A 22,492-nucleotide genomic window follows, 5' to 3' on the forward strand; every position below is an offset into this window, starting at 1 on the left:
GAATACTTTCTGAAGGCACTGTTATCTCTAAAAAAAGCGGGTAGTGCAGTGGCACTGTGGCTAAGGATCTGTACCTATGGCTGGAAGGTTACTGGTTCAAATCCCCCTGCTGGTAAAGGAATCCTACTCTGTTGGGTCCCTGAGCAAGGCCCTTAACCCTAGCTACTCTAGGGGTGCTGTACAATGGCTGACCCTGCACTCTGACCCCAAGTTTCTCTCTCCCCGTCTGTGTGCCTATGTCTCATGGAGAGTAAGCTGGGGTATGCAAAAGGACAATTTCCTAAAGTAAGAAATTGTATATGGCCAATAAAGTGATCTTATCTTATCTGTAGTTCTTCTGTGGAACAGTCTTCAGACCTCTGCTTATAGCAGTCTTGAAGTCATTTCATTTTCACGGTAAGACACATTCCAAACCTGTTTTCCTCTGTTTTAGAAATGCTTTGAGTAATGTGTCTTATACAATGCTCAAACAGTTTTCTAATAGTAGACTGCAGATCTGTGCAGCAATCGTACTGGATTTGACTGGGCTTCTAAAAAATTTTCGCAAAGGTATTCAGGTTTCCTTAAACCTGTAATATAAAACTCCATACCTTCCAGTCTCTCTCGTCATTGTCTATAAACTCAGACGTGATGTTCCACAGATGTAAAGTGTGCTTTTACTCTTTTTGTTATCAAAACAACCTCAGTTGTCGGGAGCAGTTGAAGTTGACTGCATGGAAAAATACAGAATGATAAAATGTTTCTATGGCTCAAAATGTACCTTTAGACTACCTTGTGGCCCTTGAGGTAAAAATAAACGAGTCAATATTCACCATAGTCCACCGTGTTCGGTGCTATTTTTCTTACATTTCACTATTCTTGCCGTTAGATGGCGCACGAACGCAAAAGAAAAAAATTATTACAAGCAAAACCCCCTGTTCATGCACACAGGATGTACGAGTGGCGTGATACCTAGCTAGGTTGTGTCACATGACTCTAGGCAAGAGAGTCAGCAGTCTGTAAGCAGCGTACCAATTTACCACAGCTTCAGTGTTTCATGGTTCTATAAGTGGTTATTTTGTGAGTTTTTTGTTACCTTATTTGAATGGAGAGGTTTTTAGATATGAGTAAAAAAACGTGAAGGACATGGAGTGATGTAGCAAATGGGATTTTTACTGGAAACCGAACTGTTGTTCCCCAGTTATGGTGCTGAAAAAAACTGTAATTACAGGGCTAAAAACTCAAATCTCTCTACTCTGAGGTACAGGATAAAGTAAATGTTAGGGTGTCTCTAGTGCTCTCTACTGGTCAGTCTAGGTGTTATAGAATCTATGTCATTTTTAGTTTGAGGGATGCTGTGTTTTACATGGAGCAGCTCCTGATTGCAGGACAAGGAGTCTTGACCTTTTGATTTGTAGGGAAATGTAAATAACAGCCAGGTTGTCTCTTTGATGATGTTGTATCTGGCTTTATCTACAGTGTCCTTTTGTTCCTTGTGTGGATTTAGTCATACGTATGAATTGATGATTAAAATATTCTCTTCTTCTGGGGTTTATTTTTATCATCGTGATGTACAAATACTCTCTTAATCTCACACATAAGAAATTACAACTGAATGGTTTTAAAAAGTTTATTTTTAAAAACAAAACTTTAAGAAAATGCATACAAATTTCTCCCCAACAGAAATGTTAGATTCAGAATTCTACATCAGTGAATAGTTTTATTTCTGAAACATATCAAATTGTAGGAAAACAGAGACCTTGAAGATACCATATCTGCTCAGTCTGTGTTATAAAACCTAAACTGCACTTCCTGTAGATAAAGTCATTGAGGACAGTGAAATGCAGCCAGGCTACAGACATCATCAGTATATAGAAAGAGTGGGGTGAAGTGGCCTCAGGTCACAGACTGTCTCAGTGCTCAGAGCTGCTTTAAGACTGTGACTCTGTTGGTGAAGCTCTTCTGTGTCTAGACCTACAGGAGGAGCTTCTCCCAGACAGCCCTGTCAGTCTCACAGCACCCATCCTCTCCCTGAGACTCGTCCCCAACATCATCGTAGTCAGTCCCGTCAGGGGCAGCAGCTCCTTCATCAGTGGGCAGTGTGGGCAGGACCCTGTCCAATCCAGGGCCAGTGTGGGGGACACCTGACAGAGAGAGAGACAGACTCAGGGACAGGCAGTGGACAGGAATAACTCTCCAAGCTGATATTTTTGGTTTAGGAATTCATTAAGATAGGACCCATGAATTTTTAATCATGTGTATAGTATGCAATTTTAAAATTGTATGTTATTTTAAAATGTATAAGAATTGTTTATAAACAATGGTAGAAATAGATAGTATCACAAAATTAATGTTTTAAATAAGAAGATCACTTTATTAGCCAAGTACAATTTCTTGAGACACACACAGATAGGGAGAGAAGCATGGGGTCAGAGCACAGGGTCAGCCATTTATATGGTGTTTCTAGAGTAGCTGGAGTTAAGGGCCTTGCTTAGGGGCCCTAGTAAAGTAGGATTCCTCTGGCAGCTATGGGATTTGAACCAGCAACCTTCCAACCACAGGCACAGATCCTTATCCACAGCCCCACTGCTCTATCCGAAAAAATGGCCCTTGACAAATATGGTTTGTCAAATGAGTCAGTTATTAAAATAATATTGTTACAAACAAGGGTTATGAAAATGGTGAATATCAGAAATGTCTGAGTAGATAAATTAATAATTAAAGTAGTCTTAGCCCCCAACTTGTAAAAAGTTTGCCAAGAATATACCCAAACTTTTGGTATAGATAGAGGCAGATGAGTTCTTTATTCTATGGCACAACTTTGGAAAAAAATATTTCAGGCACAATGAGTTAAATATTTGTTACGAATGACAAAACACACTAAACAACACACAGCATAAACATACAGCACACATGCACAGATGTACAAGGTGTTTCAGAGATCTACGTTCTAACCACCCAGAAAAATCCCAAACTGCAACGAAGTATTCAATTTTTACAGAACACCTACACACGCCAAAAGAAGAGATACAGCTGCTTTTTTATAACACACAAAATGCGACCTATAGTTTATTGTCTCTCTTTGTGAACCTGGATGCTGCAACATGAATGACTATACATTCAGCCTATAGACCTGTTCTAAAAATGCTCCCACTGGCAAGAAGAGGCTGTTTTAGCCCAGGGAATCTCAAAACAATCAATTAAAGTTTCTAGAAACCACAGAATGGCAAGCTCTCTTAATGAGGTTCAAATCCTAAACTCCAATCTGGATTTTCCGGCTGATCTGGACAAGGATTTCTTGCCTTCTGTTTTTCCTGTACTATTGATTGACACTTACCCAGAACATAATTAACTAAGGTAAACCAAGGTGAACTGATCACTGAATCTTGCACCCCTTCATCTCAGTAAAGATATCCTTGCTTTGAAGCCCCTGAGAATGGGAAATGTTGACACTAGCCAGGTGTATCTAGATTTTTAAAAACACTTCCATAGTCACATCAGTATAATGAATTAACATTTTAATTTGTTGTAACAATCGGAAACTGTAACAGTAAATTGCAAGAGGACTTGCTGACTTTTATGAACCAATCTAAATAAAAAATATACAATTTACTGATAGAACCATGACATGCAGAACAAACAACAAGCATATAGAACATATCTGAGGAGTGATCTGCTGTGATAGAAATGGCTGTTAGCCGAGTAATGGTTTGAATATACAGAATAGTTGTTACAATATTGTAGTCAAAAGCCTAGAATAGGAATTTCTTCAAATAAAATTGTATCTTTTTAAGAAGAATTGATGATTCAGTGCAGATTTCACTTATGCTTATGACGTTCCAATTCTCTAAAACCACAGTGAGGAAATCCTTTGACAGTATATTCTGGACTTATTAATTCTCCCTGCAGTCAGAGAGCACAATTCCTGGTCTTGGAGAATCCGAAGCTTTGTTCTGTTCAGAGCTCAATCTCTCAGAATTGATCAGCTACTGATCAATTTAAATAATCTGATTGGCTGGGTGTGACAGAAGTTGGGTTTCAATGAGACTCTGATCTATGAGGTGTAACCTTGCACCAGTACAGTCTCTCAGCCTGTATTGGCTAATATTGATCCCTGTAGTACAGAGCAGTGTAGCCACTGCTACTGCAAAACGTCTGAAGCCCCCTTGTCTTGGATGAGAGTGGCACAGAGATGGATTACTGGGGGTTATCTTCCCATCCTTGAACTACCTCACCCACACTGAGCCCCCTGGCTGTGGCCCCTTTTACCTGAAGTGGGGTCTCCCTCACTGTCCCCCACATCACTATATCCAGAGGGTGTCTCATCAGAGAGGAGTCTCCCTTTGAACAGAAGAGCAGGTCAGTAATGGCTCTGTCATTGTGACACAGACTGGCCTGTCAGATACCTCTACTCTTCCAGTTAGTGTTTATTTGCAGATATAAAATTAGGTTATTAGAGTAATTTCTAAAGACAAAGTCTACTGCGGGCTGGTACAGGGTGTACTCAGGATTATTATTTATAATAACTCACCTAACACAGTGTCTGGACTCTGGGGCGCAGTGATGGCATCATCATAGTATTCTGAAGCCTCTTCTTTCACAGAGGACATCAGCTCTCCTGAAGCACACAGAGCACAGCTTCACTGTCACTCATCAGAACACTGACTCATCTAAAGCACAGGACTGCTGAAGCTCATCAGAACACACTGACTAACTAAACATCATGTTACAATGAAAACACCAGACTCTTAAGTATAGGATATTGGGGAACCTGATTTCATCTCCTATTAATTTCTGTCATAAATTTTAAAATTAATCCTAGATTTTGAACTAAAATGTTGATGGACAACAGGAATGTGCCGTATGGATGTATTTGGACAGGGAGAGCAGTGATGTGAGCCCTATAATCCAGACTCAGTGTGATCTGCTATGCAGTGTACAGAGAGAGGGGAGAGAGTCAGAGTTGCTGGGTTTGGTGCAGGGGACTGGACTGAAATAACCCACCTGACAAGGAATCTGGACTCTGAGGTACAGTTACAGCATCATCATAGTACTCTGGGGCCTCTTCTGTCACAGGGGACATCAGCTCTCCTGAACCACAAAGAGCACAGATTCAGTGACACATATCAGAGCACTGAGTCATCTAGAGCACTGGACTGCTGAAGCTCCTCAGAACACACTGATTAACTGAACATCACATTGGAACTAAAACTCCAGGCTCTAAGTACAGGAGAACAGAGAACCTGACGTATAGTCCTATTCACTTCTGTAATAAATTTAAAACAGTTCCTAGATTTTCAACTAAGATGTTGAAGGACAACAGGGCAGAGGAAGGTTGGCTGTATTTGATCAGAGAGAGTAGTGATGTGGACACTATGAGAAACTGAAGAGGAGCTAGACACTGGCAGCACAGTGACCCAGACTTAGTCACTGAGATCACAGAGAGAGAGAGAGAGTCAGATCCATGTGACTGGTGCAGAATAAAACAGACTCTATTCGGAGGCTGAGATCAAAGAGAGGGTAGAGAGAGTCAAACTCACTGAGATCGGTGCAGGGTTTCCCCATGGGACTGGACTGAAATAACCCACCTGACAAGGCATCTGGGCTTTGAGGTACAGCATCATCATAGTCCTCTGAGATCTCATCTTTCTGAGAGGTTATCAAGCCCCCTAAACCACACAGAAAGACAGATAATGTACACTTCAGGATTCTGACTTTCTTTAACTTACTTTGACCACAGAGCTGCAAAGTTATTGTAAAATGTGATTTTAAATAGTTGGTGGTGAATGGTTGCTGATTTAACATCTGACCTGAAAGGCAGCTTTTACAGCAAACTGTTTCCCAGTCATCATTCTGGACCTGAGCATTTCCTTTTCTATCAAAACCAATTAAAGCACCACCTTATCTACCACCCCAAAACTGACCAGGACTAGTTTTGCTCAGCCTCTGGGATCTGTCGAGATAAGGGTAGCGTGAGTCAACACTGAAGAGCAGACTTTATAAGCTATCAAACATATATGGTTACATTTTTAAGATTCAGGATTTTCTACACTGGTTTTCTAAATGTCAGCCTGGTTTGGGATGAGAGTGAGTACTGGACTGAAGACCTCCCACACCCACACTGAGTCTCCTGGCTCCATCTCCCCTCACCTGGTACTGGGTCTCCCTCACTGTCCTCCACATCATCATATCCAGAGGGCAACTTATCCAAGAGGAATCTCCCTGTGAACAGGAGGACAGATCAATAATACCTGCAGTCAGTCAGTACTGTCTCCTACTGGGAGAGAATCCAGGGTATTAACAGTAACACATAGTTTATGTTTATAAGGTAGATCTGGAACTGAGCTGTGTTGATTTTCTTCATTTTGACACAAGTAAAGAAAGAAAACTCTACAGGTGTAAAATCCGTTTGGTGAGATTTCCTACACATGTAAGTCTTCAGATCTTCCTCAGAGGGTGGAGACTAATCACTTATGAAGACTCACTTCTCCTGGTGGTGCTGTAGGTTCCCTCTCTGGACAGTTTGCACTCTATTTCCTCGTAGACGGCATCATGATAGGGGGCGAGTGCTCCCTTAGATAGGGCTATGTGAAGAAACAGACACTCAGGGCTAGTATGTAGGGAGAGGCACACAAGAAATCAGTTCCCTTCTGAAGTATTTTATATTTGACCTTTTGTGCATTTAAAGGTTTTAAACAAATCAGCAAAGTTGCATCTGTTTTTGTGGAGAATCTGTTCTAAAATTCTACTAGATTTCTTTACCCAGTTAAAACTGGTTCTATCCAATACCATATACCAAGAAGGAACTTCTACTTTGAAACACCTTGGCTCATCACCATCAGTTTTGTCTTCTGAAGTTCCCTATAGAAATCTCAGCTCTGTGTGATTGACAGTAATGACCACTAGAGGTCACTATGTGGATGGCGAGTTTCCTCCCTACCTTTCCTAAGCTTCCTGTTCTGGATCAGCTGCCCCACTAACAGGGCCAGTGCCACGAAGAGCAGAGCTCCCAGCAGCAGGAGGACCAGGGGCGAGATGGACAGGCCTCCCAACGGCTGTGTCTGGGGTGTTGTCCTGGTGCTGCCTGAGGGAGAGGGAGACAGGGGGTGAACAGGGATCAGGAGATGTTCTCTTGAGCTCATACAGGCTTTGACACATAAAATGTCCTTCTCCCTGCGTTTCCCTTCAGGAGGTGGAAGGGAACCCAGTGTTAACCCAATATCAACAAAATGGTAAAAGCTCCCACATCAAGACTGTTAGAAAATCACTGAGGGAGAAGAGGAGAGACTACAGCAACAATGGGAATCTGAGAGACAGAAAGACTGGAGCCTTCAATGATAGTAATAATAGTAATAATAATAATAATAATAATAAACTTTATTTTATATAGCACCTTTAAAGGTGGCTTCTCAAAGCGCTTTACAGAATGACAACAACAATAAATAAAAAGAATACACAAGATAAAACACAATTACAATATACAGAGGAGGCCGTAGATGGTGGTACTAAGAAAAGCAGAGGGATGAAGAATGGAACCAGTTAAGTAAAGGCTTTTCTGAAGAAGAGGGTTTGAGTCTGGTTTTGAAGGAGTTTAGAGAAGGTGACTCTTTGATATCCTTGGGGAGAGTTTCAGAGCTTGGGGGCATAATAGGAGAATTAGTTCAGGTGGGTGGCTGGGTCAGCATGCGTAGGCTGCAAAGGAACAAGAAACAGGTTTATTCCATGCTGAAAAAAAGAAGAAAGTAAACACAATGTTTTGACCGTGGAGCCTTCTTCAGGTGTGAGCAGGTGTGACACCTCACACCTGAAGAAGGCCGAAATGTTGTGTTTTCTTTCTTCTTTTTTTCAGCATGGAATAAACCTATTACTTGTTCCATAACAGGAGAAGGCCCTGTCACCCAAACAATATGACAATGATGAGGAGCATTCTTATTCTACTAGCGCTGTTGTCGGACTGGCTATAGAAACACTCATCATCTTGCTTTTAGTTGCAAAGTAAGTCAAACCCACAGCTGTCTATAGCTGTCTGAATGAATAAAATACCTCTACTTGAATCCCTAGAGGGAAAATCATAATTTCAGCGGTAAAAGCCATCATGTCCTGATTCAGATGCTAATGTTGTTTACGCAAACCAAAAACCTGTGACTGATGATCTTCGCTTATTCAGTCAGAGTGTAACCAGTGATGGAAGATATACAGTGGTGTGAAAAACTGTTTGCCCCCTTCCCGATTTCTTATTTTTTTGCATGTTTGTCACACTGAAATGTTTCAGATCATCAAACAAATTGAAATATTAGACAAAGATAACACAAGTAAACACCAAATGCAGTTTTTAAATGAAGGTTTTTATTATTAAGGGAAAAAAAAAATCCAAACCTACATGGCCCTGTGTGAAAAAGTGATTGCCCCCCCTGTTAAAACATAAATCAACTGTGGTTTATCACATGTTTGGAAAGCTGAGTTCAATTTCTCTAGCCACACCCAGGCCTGATTACTGCCACACCTGTTCTCAATCAAGAAATCACTTAAATAGGACCTGCCTGACAAAGTGAAGTAGACCAAAAGATCCTCAAAAGCTAGACATCATGTTACGATCCAAAGAAATTCAGGAACAAATGAGAAACAGAGTAATTGAGATTAATCAGTCTGGAAAAGGTTATAAAGCAATTTCTAAAGCTTTGGGACTCCAGCGAACCACAGTGAGAGCCATTATCCACAAATGGCGAAAACATGGAACAGTGGTGAACCTTCCCAGGAGTGGCCGGCCGACCAAAATTACCCCAAGAGCGCAGCGACGACTCATCCAAGAGGTCAGAAAAAAACCCACAACAACATCCAAAGAACTGCAGGCTTCACCTGCCTCAGTTAAGGTCAGTGTTCATGACTCCACCATAAAAAAGAGACTGGGCGAAAATGGCCTGCATGGCAGAGTTCCAAGATGAAAACCACTGCTGAGCAAAAAGAACATAAAGGCTCGTCTCGGTTTTGCCAGAAAACATCTTGATGATCCCCAAGACTTTTGGGAAAATACTCTGTGGACTGACAAGACAAAAGTTGAACTTTTTGGAAGGTGTGTGTCCCATTACATCTGGCATAAAAGTAACACAGCATTTCAGAAAAGGAACATCATACCAACAGTAAAATATGGTGGTGGTAGTGTGATGGTCTGGGGCTGTTTTGCTGCTTCAGGACCTGGAAGACTTGCTGTGGTAAATGGAACCATGAATTCTGCTGTCTACCAAAAACTCCTGAAGGAGAATGTCCGGCCATCTGTTCGTGACCTCAAGCTGAAGCGCACTTGTGTTCTGCAGCAGGACAATGATCCAAAACACACCAGCAAGTCCACCTCTGAATGGCTTAAGAAAAACAAAATGAAGACTTTGGAGTGGCCTAGTCAAAGTCCTGACCTGAATCCGATTGAGATGTTGTGGCATGACCTTAAAAAAGTGGTAAAGGCTCGAAAACCCTCCAATGTGGATGAATTACAACAATTCTGCAAAGATGAGTGGGCCAAAATTCCTCCACAGCGCTGTAAAAGACTCATTGTCAGTTATCGCAAATGCTTGATTGCAGTTGTTGCTGCTAAGGGTGGCCCAACCAGTTATTAGGTTTAGGGGGCAATCACTTTTTCACACAGGGCCATGTAGGATTGGATTTTTTTTCCCTTAATAATAAAAACCTTCATTTAAAAACTGCATTTTGTGTTTACTTGTGTTATCTTTGTCTAATATTTCAATTTGTTTGATGATCTGAAACATTTCAGTGTGACAAACATGCAAAAAAATAAGAAATCAGGAAGGGGGCAAGCACTTTTTCACACCACTGTATACAGTAACATCAGTGTATCTTCTCCAGGGATCTGATATCTTCTTTATCTACAGTACTAAGACTCCTCTCACCTGTACAGATAACCCCTGCATCCTCCTTGTGCACACAGTCGCTCTGATTCAGTCCAGAGTGACAGCAGTCCCACAGGTGGTGCTCACTGCTTGTACAGTTCACCTCGTCCAGCCAGATGGTGCCGTTCCCTCTTCCAAACGAGGAGTTTCCTATTGCACTCACTGCATCCCCACAGCCCAGCTGTCTGCAGACCACCTGGGCATCCTGCAGGTCCCAGGAGTCATCACAGACTGTCCCCCAGGAGCCCTCGTACCGCAGCTCCACCCTGCCTGAGCAGTTAGTGTCTCCAGCCAGGCGCAGAGCCAGGGGGACTGAGAGAGAACAGGGAGGTTAGAGGATCAGTTCGGCTCAGAGGTTCTGGATGAGAAGTTAGTGGCAGATTTGGAGTGCATGACATCACCAGTTCATATTACTGAAAACAAATGAGACCTTAAATAATGTCTGTTTTATTACTGAGTGATTGTAAAAGAGAACAGTGAAGTTATTGAGTGTCCTCAACTCAGTGACTAGACGAGAGAAGTGAAGGTACTGAGTGTCCTTAGTTTAGTGACTCTAGAAGAGAGCAGTGAGGTTACTGAATGTCCTCAGCTCAGTGACTAGAAGAGAGCAGTGAGGTTCTGAGTGTCCTCAGGCTACTGACTCTTTGTGACTGGCAGTTGTACACAGTGAGCTCACCTGGACAGTACTGTTGAGGTTTCTCTTCCTGTGGTGATGGCTTGAGAGCATTGTCTCTCTTTGGACCTATCATGAAAAGTTCATTTTTTAAAAAGTCTCATATAATTAATGATGCCTTAAATTGACCGAATTGAGGAAATGTATCCTAATTAAGGTAAATTATTTTGTCTGCTGTTTTACAACATGGTTGTGACAATATTCTGGTCAGTATCCAGAGGGCAACTCATCCTGCAATATCCTGCAGATGTGACTCAGCTCCAGTGTCCACTGTGAGCAGTGATTAAAGAGAACATTATTGACACTGTAGTTCAGGTGGGTAGCTGTGTCAGCATGCGTAGGCAGCATGCTCACACCTGAAGAAGGCTCCACGGCCAAAACGTTGTGTTTTCTTTTTCCTTTTTTTCAGCATGGAATAAACCTATTACTTGTTCCATTATTGATACAGTTGTTGCGCTCATTATTTCCTGTAGGTGTCTCTCAGGAATAGAGACATACTGTATGTAATTTATAGAATCTGATTTCCATTGCTTCTACTGCTAATAATAATGAAGTGAACCTTACCAGAACAGGTGATCTCAGCGCCTTCAGTGCTCCAGCACTCATTCTGACCCCAGGGTGAAGAGGGACACTGCCACAGTGTGGAATCGTGCTTTCGACAGTGAATGTTATCCAGCCACCGGGGGGCAGCATTCAGCCTGGACACTGTCTCTTTAAAGTTACCCTGGTCTCCACAGCCCAACTGAGTACAGATTGCTTTAGCTGTGGTATCTGTCATGTTGTTGGCACAGATGCTGCCCCAGGTACCATTGTAGTAAACCTCTGCCTGTCCTGAACAGCCTGCAGATAGCCTCAGCTGCTTGTGCTCTGCGAATGAAACAGGAAACTGTCAGAGCAACTGAACTATTATGTATGAAAGACTGTTGCCCATTCACAGAACACTGAGAGCACAGCACAGACTGAATATAAGAAAGATTACAGATTCAGCTATCCTGATACCTGAATGCTCAAAAACTTAATTTTCCATTAGCGTCCTCATGACTTTGAGTTGTTAATTTCAACTTTGACCCTTTAGAACAGTGGTTCTCAAACTATGGTATGCGGAGTGCCGCTAAGTGGTATGCAACATGACCCTGGAACTTTGTTGTGTGCACTGAAAAAATTGGACGTGTTTTTCTATTTAAATAAAATAAGTTTGTGTCAAATACGCAGCCTACGTACTACTATTTAGTGCACGCTAATACTTGAGTGGACACAAGAGCTACAATGTAATTCTATGCCATTGTATGGTAATGCGTGCTACTAACGTAAGTGACCAATTGTATTTAAAAAAGTTATCTCCAGCAGCTAGCGAGGTAGAAGAATGTGCATGATTTTGGAATAATGTCAATGTTGTAAGCACAGGAAAGCATAGAAATGCATTCTACGAATGCTGGCAATCTTGTGAGCACAGAAAAGCATGATAGATAACAGAAAAAGATTTAAGAACTGTATGAAAGATAGTTGTTTAACATCCTTTCATGGAACACTGACAGCACAGCACAGACTGAATATGAGAAAGGTTACGAATTCAGCTATTCCTGATCCCTGAATGCTCATAAACGTATTTTCCATTAGTGTGCTCAGGACCTTGAGTTGTTTTGACAGCTCAGCATATTCAATGTATGAATCAAGCCTCCATGCATATTAATACAGTGCAGAGAAAAAAAGCTTGTGATTATGGGAATTAACAATGTCTTACCATTATATTTTTTTATTTGAAACTGTTCATTGCTATTTTTTCTACAACCAAAATGTTTAGATTTATCAGTTGATTTATTTTAGATAAAATGGTGCAAAACATAGAAAACAGTGAATAATTAAGCATCATCGCCTGGGAAATTAGTGATCCATCAGTTTAATTTATTTTAGGTGGGTAGCTGCGTCAGCATGCGTAGGCTGCAAAGGAACAAGTAATAGGTTTATTCCATGCTGAAAAAAAGAAGAAAGAGAACACAACGTTTCGGCCGTGGAGCCTTCTTCAGGTGTGAGAGAGACAGGGCAATAGGCAAAGATAAAGCAGCGGAAGAACAAAGGTTGGGAGGGGGGAGGAGTGAGAGGCGGGAGCAGGGGACAGAAAGAGAGGCCAATCAAGAGGTGTGAAGTCAGAAGTGAGAATGGGTGCAGAGAGGTGTGAAAAGAAACTTCCAATGAATGGAGAAAATTTAAAAGAACAGTAGTCTGTCGTTAAGAGAAGGGAGAATGTGTGATCCTAGCTGCAGAATAATTTTGGTTTCGGTGGTCTTTCTGATGTATGAGATCGGAAAACCGTCTTTGAGAACACAGATGGAGAGATTAGAGTGGTCGTGGCCGTCGGAGGTGAAATGAGAAACAATGGGCTCGGAGAGCTCTTTAATCTTCACAGCCCTGATGTGTTCTCTGAAGCGGTCTCCAAGTCTCCTTCCTGTTTCTCCAATGTAGATGGCTGGGCATTTACTGCAAGAGATACAGTAAATAAGGTTGCTGGAGGTACAAGATGCTGTCTGGGTGATCCGGAATTGTCCTGAGGGGCCTTGAATGAGTGTGGTGGTGGATGTGTACTTGCAGGTGATACAGCGAGCTCTGTTGCAAGGGAAAGTGCCTGGTGTGGATGGTTGTTGAGGGCGGTCGAGGGAGCTGTGAACAAGGAGGTTACGCAGATTAGGTGGTCGGCGATATGAGATGATAGGGCGATCAGAAAAGAGGGCCCCAATGGAGGGATCATCCTGTAGGATGGAAAAGTGCGGTTGTTACGGCTGGAGTTCCTGATCGGGTTGATGGTCCAGGGAGTGTTTTTGGCTCGGGCAAGGGCCCTGTCAATCACACTGCTGGGGTATCCTCTGTTGATGAAAAAGGAGTACATTTTGAGGGCTTGGTTTTTGAAGTCAATGTTGTTGCTGCATAATTGTCGTAGCCTAAGGAACTGTGAAAAAGGAAGAGAGTTTTTAGTGTGGTTGGGGTGAAATGAGCTGTACAGGAGGTAGCTGTGTGAATCTGTGGGTTTGTAATAAACTGAAGTGGACAGTCGGGGGTAGTTGATGGAGAAGTTGATGTCTAGAAACGGAAGAGTAGTGGAAGATATGTTAACCGTATATTTGAGGGACGGGTGGAAGTTGGTGAAATGGTGCAGGAAGAACTCAAGCTGATCGTTGGAGCATGTGGTGGCACCAACGCGGTCATCAATATATCGTTTGTAGAGGTCAGGGACATAGCCAGTGTAGGAAGCGAAGAAGCGTTCTACCCAGCCGACAAAAATATTGGCATAGCTGGGTCCCATAGTTTATTTTAATTAAAGGAATAATTAGATTGTTAAATAATTGGGTAACAAGTAAACAAGCAGTTATATTGGACAGGACTGTCCAAACTATCGGAGAAGAGTAGTTGCTTATCAGTCTGAACATGGTTGCAAAACCATTTCTAATCATATGGGGCAAATATTTATGACAATGGAGACTCTACGCAGGAGCTAACAAGATAACTCCAAGAGCATCCCAGAATATCACCCAGGATGTTTTTTACTCAAAGAACTCTAGAGAAGTATCTGAGAATCTGTGGTCCTCGCTCTCCGTGTGTTAGTTGCTTGACCTTCAAGAAAATTCCTAACAGCAATGGTTTTCATGCAAGGATAGCCAGGAAGAAAACATCCATCCATTTACCAGATGTTTCAAACTCAGGGTTGCAGGGTGCTGGATTCTAACTGCAAGACAAAGTAAACCCGGAATGGGACACCAGTCCATCCCAGGGCAAAGCAGAAAACCTCTCCCAAAATAATGGTGCCTCTCATCTCAAGTTCACCAATGAGCACCTGGATGATCCACAAGACTACTGGAAGTATATTGTCTGCAGAGATAGGTCAAAAGCTGAACTTTATGGACACATTGATAAATGTTTTGTGGTTTTCATTTGTGTCAAGAATGTCAGGCCATCTGTTGACTGACTGAAGCTGAGTAGAAATGGGTCATGCACTAGGACAGGTATGCTAAACATACAAGCAGATCTACAACAGAGTGGCTAAAGAAGAACTGTCATGTTTCGGATTGGTCAAGTCAAAGTCTGGATGTAAATCTCTTTGAAATGCTATGGCAGGACCTGTATTGAGCTATTCAAGCAAGACAACTCTCATATGTCACCAGTTTGCCTAACAGTCAATGAAAGAGACTGATATAGACAGACCATGTCACTCTGCAACTCACAACTAGCAACCCACTGCAGCTATGAGCCTGGTCAGTACCTGGATGGGAGACCTTCTGGGAAAAACTAAGGTTGCTGCTAAAAGAGGTGTTAGTGGGGCCAGCAGGGGGTGCTCGCTCTGTGGTCCATGTGGGCCCTAATGCCCCAGTGTAGTGATGGGGACACTATACTGTAAAACAGGTGCCATCCTTTGGATGAGACATAAAACTGAGGTCCTGACTCTCTGTGGTCAATAATAATCCCAGGGTGTTTCTTGAAAAGAGTAGGGGTGTAGCCCTGGTGGCCAATCATGGCCTCCTAATAATCCCCATCTATGAATTGGTTTCATTACTCTGCTTTCCTCCCCACTAATAGGTGATGTGTGGCATCAACCAGGTGGGGCTGCACATTGGTGGTGGTGGTGGGGAGTCCCATTACCTGTAAAGCACTTTGAGTGGAGTGTCCAGAAAAGTTCTATATACTGTAAGTGTAATGAATTATTATTATTATATGGGGAAAACTAGGAAATCAGGAAATATGCCTTCACAAATGTCTTCACATTCGGATCTTTACTATTGGATCATTTTGTTAAATAATTCAGATATTTTATATGTCTATGTTAACTTTTTGTTAACATTTTTATCTGTACGCCTCCAGCCATTTTCATTGTTCATTACATAGAGAAATCAGTATCTTTGCTTATAAGTCCTTACAATAAGACTATGGATTTAATCTGATGTCTATCAGACACCTCCAACCTCCCAGGGTCACACAGTCACAAACCAGAATCCCAGGCTGCAACAACACTCGTGAGTGATTTTGGGAAAATTGAGAGCTACATTACTATCAGGCAAGTTATATTGGACCCTTATGTCATCAGAATCTCATCTCCTTGTTGGAATAAACCAATTAGGTATTCTGTACCTGAACACAGGACTGTCACATCTTCTTTGTGACCACAGTCCTGCTGTCCCCACCCTGCTGATGGACACTCCCACAAAGACGACTCGTTCCCCAGACACTCCATCTTGTCCAGCCAGATGGGTCCAGTTCCCTGGCTGACGGAGGCTGGTACTGGGGCATTGAGGGCTGTCCCACACTGGAGCTGCCTGCACACCACCTGAGAGTCTGCCAGGTCCCAAGAGTCATCGCAGACTGTCCCCCAGGAGCCATTGTGATAAACCTCTAGCCTCCCAGCACAATCATCTCCTCCCCCAACCAGCCTGAGGGAGTGTTGAGCTAGGAGAGAGATGGTATCTAGTGATACAGACACATATTTATAAACATGACTGACACATATGTTTCCTGTTTTCACAATATGTACCAAAGGATCACACACAACTAAACACTTGCTCTCCAATAACTTAATAAGAACTAATGAAAAAAAATCAAACAGATTCAATTGCTCTTACCTGAGCAGAGCAGGGCCACATCCTGTCCAATGTTGCAGCTGACTGTCTGTGGAGAATTGCAGTTCACCAGGTGAGACTCGGCCCCAGAACAATGAATACCTGTCGGACACATAGCACTGTCACTGTCCCATACAGAGAGGAGTTATAGTCTCGTACTGCAAAGCACCAAATACCTGTCAGACACAGAGCACTGTCACTGTCCCATACACAGAGGAGTTATAGACTTGAACTACACAACACTGTCACTGTCCCATACAGAGAGGAGTTATAGGCTTGTCCTACAGAGCACTGAATACCTGTCAGACACACAGCACTGTTGCCTGTCTCATACACAGAGGAGTTGAATATTTGCACCACTGAGCCACAGCCCAGTTGTCTGCAGACCACAGAGGCCTCTCTGTAGCCAAAGGAGTGCTGGAGGAGTCTCCCCCAGGTGCTGTTGTAGTAAACCTCCACCTGGCCATCACAGTGACTCTCTCCTCCTGACAGCCGGACTCCACCGTCTAGAGCTGACAGGGATGAATCTAAAAAAATGATTAATTATCACATTTTATTGTCAGTCAGACATCAGTACCATAACATAAAAGGGTTATCGGGAACAACATTGTTTTTTGTAAATTTATCATGACAATCTTTTATTTACAAGAATATATTGTTTTACACATATTTATAATAATGTTCAAAATGGTTTAAGGTGTTTGGTAGGATATCAAATTCTAATTTCACACTTTCTTTATTTTTAGTATAAATACTGGCTGGCTGCCTTCTTCATTTCTAGCTCCACGCCCCCCATTCACCTCGACTGCAACCTTGCGGCAGCTCCCTGGCTCATTCCTTGTGAATAAGTATTGGGGCAGGCACCCACAGAACAGCATGAAGCAGTGAATAGGGCAAGGCATGGAGACAACAGATGAGGAGGGAAGGAATGGATAGAACGGAGGGCAGGATGGAGAGTGGTCTTAGGAACATGGTTGTGGTGGACCTCTTTGGAGATGAGAGAGGACTATGGGAATAGAGGCTGATTGAGAGGTGATCATGGTGGTGTTGGAGCTCTGTGGATGCCAGGGCAGTTTGAAAAGGGAGGGATGCTTGGTGATTCCAGTGGGAGGACTGCTTTCAATGGCTGACTTGGGGACTGTAAATGGCTTAGGCTGCCTCATGAGAATGTGGGAGGGATTCAGATTTGACCACCTACCAATCTTTTATTTAAAGCTTGAATTATTCTGAAAATGTAAAAATGTGTTAGTTCTTACTAGAACAAATTACTCCAACATCCTGCTTGTGAGAGCAACCAGCTCTGCCCCATGAAGAGACAGCACACTGAGAGAGATGGGTTTCATTGCCCCGGCAATCAAACACATCAACCCCCGTTGATCCATTGCCCTGTCCAAACCAGGCCTGTCCTGGTGCTGCTACAGCCTCCCCACAGCCCAGCTGCTGGCAGAGAACAGTGGCATCTCTCAGGTCCCAGTACTGGTCACACACTGTCCTGTCTTCACCGTAGTACTGCAGCTCCACCCGGCCGGAACAGGAGTCAGGGCCACCCACCAGCCTGTAGCCACTGTATTCTGAAGAGAGGACAGGTAAATCAGGAGCCATAGAGCATTAACACCACTCTAGTATATATAAAAGGACAGGGGAATCAGCTGTACAGCATTAACATCACTATAGTCTTTATACAAGGGACAGAGGAGTCAGGAACTGTACAGTATGAACACAAAGTAATATTTTTACAAAGGACGGGGGACTCAGGAGCTGTACAGTATGAACACCCTCTTCTCTTTATACAGAGAGTCAGGGGAGTCAGGAGCTGTACTATATGAATGCAGTGTTATAATGGTTGATTTTACAGTGTGTTCATTGTACAATAACTGTTCATAGTTACACAGATTTACTGAATATTTAACTTCAGTACACAAGAGTAATTATCAGTCATATTGTGAGAAACAAAGATGAATTATGCAATGTGGAAATCACATGACCACAAGACCACTGCTTGCTGCAGCTCACTGACTGATCCAAAGATATTAGTTTGGGGTGCTATATATGGTGTTCCGAAATGCAAAAGACAAGCAGACAGGGAAGTCAGGAGCCATAAGCATTAATCACTCTAGTCTTTATACAAAGGACAAGGGAGTCAGGAGCTGTACAGCATGAACACACTGTTAAAATGGTTGATTTTAAAATGTGTTCCTTGTACAATACCTTGCCACACTTTTACATACTTTGAATATTTAACATCAATACATAAGAGTAATCATCTTTCTCACTGTGACAAACAAAAACAAATCAAGCAATGATTCAGGGAGGCTCAAAGTGAGATACTGAAGTGTTTATACAGCTGGGGATCAGTACAGACAGTAATGCTCTCACCTGTACAGACCAGGCTGATGTCATTGCTGTGAATGCAGCTCAGAGTGAGATACAGAAGTATTTACACAGCTGGGGATCAGTACAGACAGCAGTGCTCTCACCTGTACAAACCAGGCTGATGTCATTGCTGTGAGTGCAGCTCTGGTGCTCCCTGGTTGAGGTGGGACAATCATGGATTCTGGTCTCATTTCCCTGACACTGGATCTCCTCTGTCCTGATCACCCCCTGCCCCTTTCCGAATTGAGCCCCTCTCAGCAGCTCTGCTGGAAATCCGCAGTCTAGTTGGTGGCACACGACCTCCGCGTCCTTCGTGTCAAAGTCGGCCTCACAGATCGTACCCCAGGATGGACCACGTAGAACCTCGACTCTGCCAGAGCAGAGACTCCTGCCCCCTGCTAACCGCACTCCTGTACCTGAAGAGAAGTTGACACTTCATTTTCATGAACTGAGGTTCTTATGAGCTCCCTTTCTTTCTAGTCTTAACTGCATTGAAAGCACCAGAGTGAACTCTTTGTGTGTTTAATGTGTCTGCTCTGGCATAACTGTGATGCCTGCTAGTTGTCACCTCAGTCTAGATTTACAGTCCCACATCCATCTAATCTACGTCCCGTACAATAGACTTGGCACAGGTATACACAAAGCATCTGACAGTTTGTAGCGGTATTAGAGCACATTAACAGTGTGCGTAACATCATACAGTACAGTAAATGTAAAGAGATAACTATGTGTATAGTTTCTATAGCACTTCTAAATGCTCGGACACATAAACTGTTAAATTCAACTCAGTTTTTAATTTTAGATAATTTTATATAAGCAGGTCAGTATAGTCAATATATAAGTATAAAAATGTTTATTATTAGATTCATTATATTAATTGTTTATAAGTGTAATAGAGAGAGGGAGTTGTAACACTAGAGAACAAGACTTATTGAAAAATGAAAGGGATTGATCATTTACATGATCATTTACAGGTTTGGTGGACAGACTGGATATTTAATACACTTCTCTGAAACCTTTGACATACAGATCCAGGGTCTGGGATTCTGATGTGTTCAGTTCAGATTGGTTCATTTGGTTCATTTTTCTGTCTTATGATTTGAAATTCTGGGCTATGTCATGTCTGAAAGTTGAGTGTAAAACTGTCACCTGCCTCCTGACAGACAGCACACAGCAGACAGGAAGGGTTTGTCCTCCCATTGCTCTCAGACAGATTCTCCTGTCTGTATTTGTACCTCTGATCTCCACACAGGTAGAAAGATATTCAGTGACAGGGAGGAGTGATGTCACAGCTCTAGGCAGGACAGGAGCAGTGGGGAATGGGAAGATGGACAGATGGATCATTATGATGGACTCTAGATCAGTGGAGGAGTTTTAATTCTCCTCAGTGCTGCAGACTGGAGAGTGTCTGTGTCTCTTACCTGAACAGATCACTCCAGCATCACAGACATGAAAGTAGCCATATTGTTTCACTTCACGTTTTCTACAGTCCCTCAGCACAGACTCTGACCCTCTGCACTCGACCCAGCTCAGCAGGACTGATCCAGCCCCTGGTCCAAAGTGAGTATCTCCTGGTGCTGAAACAGCAGATCCACAGCCCAGCTGCCTGCACACCACTGCAGCATCATCAAGACCCCAGCCAAGGTCATAAACTGTCCCCCACTCTCCACCATGATACACCTCCACTGTCCCCTCACAGGGACTGGCACCATTCACCAGCCTCACATCAGCGCTGCCTGTAATGAGTGGAGAAAGATAATACTTATAACCTTGTATACAGCATACTTTTATATTTATACATATAAAGAAATACACCAGATATTTATATTTTCTTACAAGTCTGTCTGGATTGCTAATCCCTCCCACAGGGAAGTAGAAGCACTGAATGCTACAAGAAGTCCATTATTAGTCATCTTACCTCTCGCTCCACACGCCTGTGTTCACATACTGACTGTATGTGAGATACTGGAGAGTCCAGCAGCACAGAGACTGTGTGTGAGATACTAGAAAGTCTAGCAGCAGATTGACTGTGTGTGAGATATTGGAGAGTCTACCAACACAGTGACTGTGTGTGAGACTATGTAACTTCTGAGGGCTGGGACTTGTTTTCTTGTGTTTCTTGGAGCAGCAGTCAGTACAGTGGTCAGTCTCTGTGGTGTGAGAAAGCTGAATCACTGATAGGCAGTCTGTTGTTTCTGTACATCAGGATCCCGTATGTAAAAACTGCATAAGAGTGTTTCTGACTGGTAGTCCATATCAGGTAAGAGATTTAAACATTGATGAGTCACCTTACTCATCATTGATGAGTGTTTTTTTGAGAAAATAAAATAAAAAAATTGTAACAGTACAAACAGCCTATCACAAGTGCTTCACAGATGCCGAGTAATCATTCACCTTCAGTTTGGAATATATAATATTGCTTCCATTATAGATCATGACTCATTTTTATACTGATTGTGTTTTTACATTTATACATTTATATTTCTGTTGAAATATTATGTTTTTAATTTATTTTTTGCTGTTACCTATCAGAATCTTAATATTAAATTCACAACTGAATTATATTTCACACACTGCACATTCAGTTACGTTTCAAATTTTCTGCTTATCCACTGTGTTGTGAAGTTGTTCTGACATATTCTGATAAGCAATTACGAATGAAAACCCTAGAAAAAGTAGTGGGATACGTTTATACACCCCTCATTAATGTTTTGTGCTGATTTAACCATTTCCCTTACAAATGACACAAGTTAACTGTTCAGTTAATTGTCAATTGTTAATTGATGATTTCAAAATAAAATTCACTGTCCCCCTGCATCTCAAAGCACAGACTCAGTCATTTCAGGTTTTGTTTAATTCTACCTGGTTTTAGTTTCGCTTTTGTCTGTTTGCTCAGCCTGCTTTACTCAGATCTACTAGATCAGTGCAACAGGTGCAACAATATTCAATTCAACTTTGTTGAACTTTGTCATTATACTTACATGGGTGCATAGTTTAGTGAAAAGTGTTTCTCATTAGTCACTCAGGTGCAATATATAAATAGAACAGAAGAAAAGACAATAGACAGTAACTCAATAACAACAACAATAACAGTGTGATAAAAGCAGCCATATCACCCTGACAACCCACTGAAGCTAAGCAGGTGTGAGCCTGGTCAGTACCTGAATGGGAGACCTTCTAGGGAAAAAAAGTTCTCTGCTGGAAGAGGTGATAGTGGGGCCAACAGGGGGAGCCCACCTTGTGGTCTGTGTGGGTCCTAATGCCCCAGTATAGTGATGGGAATGCTATACTCTAAACAAGTGCCTTCTTTCAGATGAGATGTAAAACTGAGGTCCTGACTCTGTCTCTTTAAAAATCCCAGGGTGTTTCTTGAAAAGAGTAGGGGTGTAACCCTGGTGTCCTGGCCAATTTTCTTACTGGCCCTTACCAATCATGGCCTCCTAATAATCCCCATCTATGAATTGGCTTCATTATTCTGCTCTCCTCCCCACTGAAAGCTGATGTGTGGGGAGCGTTCTGGTGCACTATGGCTGCAGTCGCATCATCCAGGTGGATGCTGCACATTGGTGGTGGTGGAGGGGAGTACCCATTACCTGTAAAGCGCTTTGAGTGGAGTGTCCAGAAAAGCGCTATATACAGATGCAGCCATTCAAAGTGCGCGTTACAGACACGTACCGCAGGTGACGTCGCTCAGTATGACGCAAGATGACGCGCGGCACAGCAGTACGTGATTGGTTGACCGACAGGGGCACTCGTGGTCCGTTGGTCTGTCGTAGAAAGACTTACAGTAAAAATGTCTTTGCTGTGCCCGTTGTAGATATTGAATTTTACCACTGAAGGGAAATCTTAGTAGCTGAGCATAAAAAGAATAGGAGCATACTGTAACGCATGTGAAAGCCATAAACGATATTAATTTTGGAACATAAACATACAGTATATAGCTGGTCTTGGTACTTTAAAGAAAAAAATAC

At 42.5% G+C, this 22,492-nt stretch overlaps 1 protein-coding gene across 1 annotated transcript in view; it reads right to left on the reverse strand.

The window, feature by feature from the left end:
* Positions 1 to 1,953: 1,953 nt before the first annotated feature.
* The window catches only part of LOC148824502 (scavenger receptor cysteine-rich type 1 protein M130-like), a 49,400-nt gene continuing 28,861 nt past the window's right edge, over positions 1,954 to 22,492 (reverse strand). Inside the window, exons 7-21 of the mRNA XM_088926156.1 lie at positions 19,943 to 20,257; positions 18,626 to 18,931; positions 17,405 to 17,719; positions 16,448 to 16,675; positions 16,152 to 16,250; positions 15,664 to 15,978; positions 11,116 to 11,418; positions 9,864 to 10,202; positions 6,920 to 7,108; positions 6,465 to 6,563; positions 6,130 to 6,201; positions 4,984 to 5,070; positions 4,511 to 4,597; positions 4,249 to 4,320; positions 1,954 to 2,123 (exon numbers count right to left, since the gene is read on the reverse strand). Of these exons, the coding sequence (XP_088782282.1) occupies positions 1,954 to 2,123; positions 4,249 to 4,320; positions 4,511 to 4,597; positions 4,984 to 5,070; positions 6,130 to 6,201; positions 6,465 to 6,563; positions 6,920 to 7,108; positions 9,864 to 10,202; positions 11,116 to 11,418; positions 15,664 to 15,978; positions 16,152 to 16,250; positions 16,448 to 16,675; positions 17,405 to 17,719; positions 18,626 to 18,931; positions 19,943 to 20,257 (2,996 nt within the window). The remainder of the gene's footprint in view (positions 2,124 to 4,248; positions 4,321 to 4,510; positions 4,598 to 4,983; positions 5,071 to 6,129; positions 6,202 to 6,464; positions 6,564 to 6,919; positions 7,109 to 9,863; positions 10,203 to 11,115; positions 11,419 to 15,663; positions 15,979 to 16,151; positions 16,251 to 16,447; positions 16,676 to 17,404; positions 17,720 to 18,625; positions 18,932 to 19,942; positions 20,258 to 22,492) is intronic.

This window comes from Atractosteus spatula, chromosome 10, assembly GCF_055471065.1.
Source record: "Atractosteus spatula isolate fAtrSpa1 chromosome 10, fAtrSpa1.hap1, whole genome shotgun sequence".
Lineage (NCBI taxonomy): Eukaryota > Metazoa > Chordata > Actinopteri > Semionotiformes > Lepisosteidae > Atractosteus > Atractosteus spatula.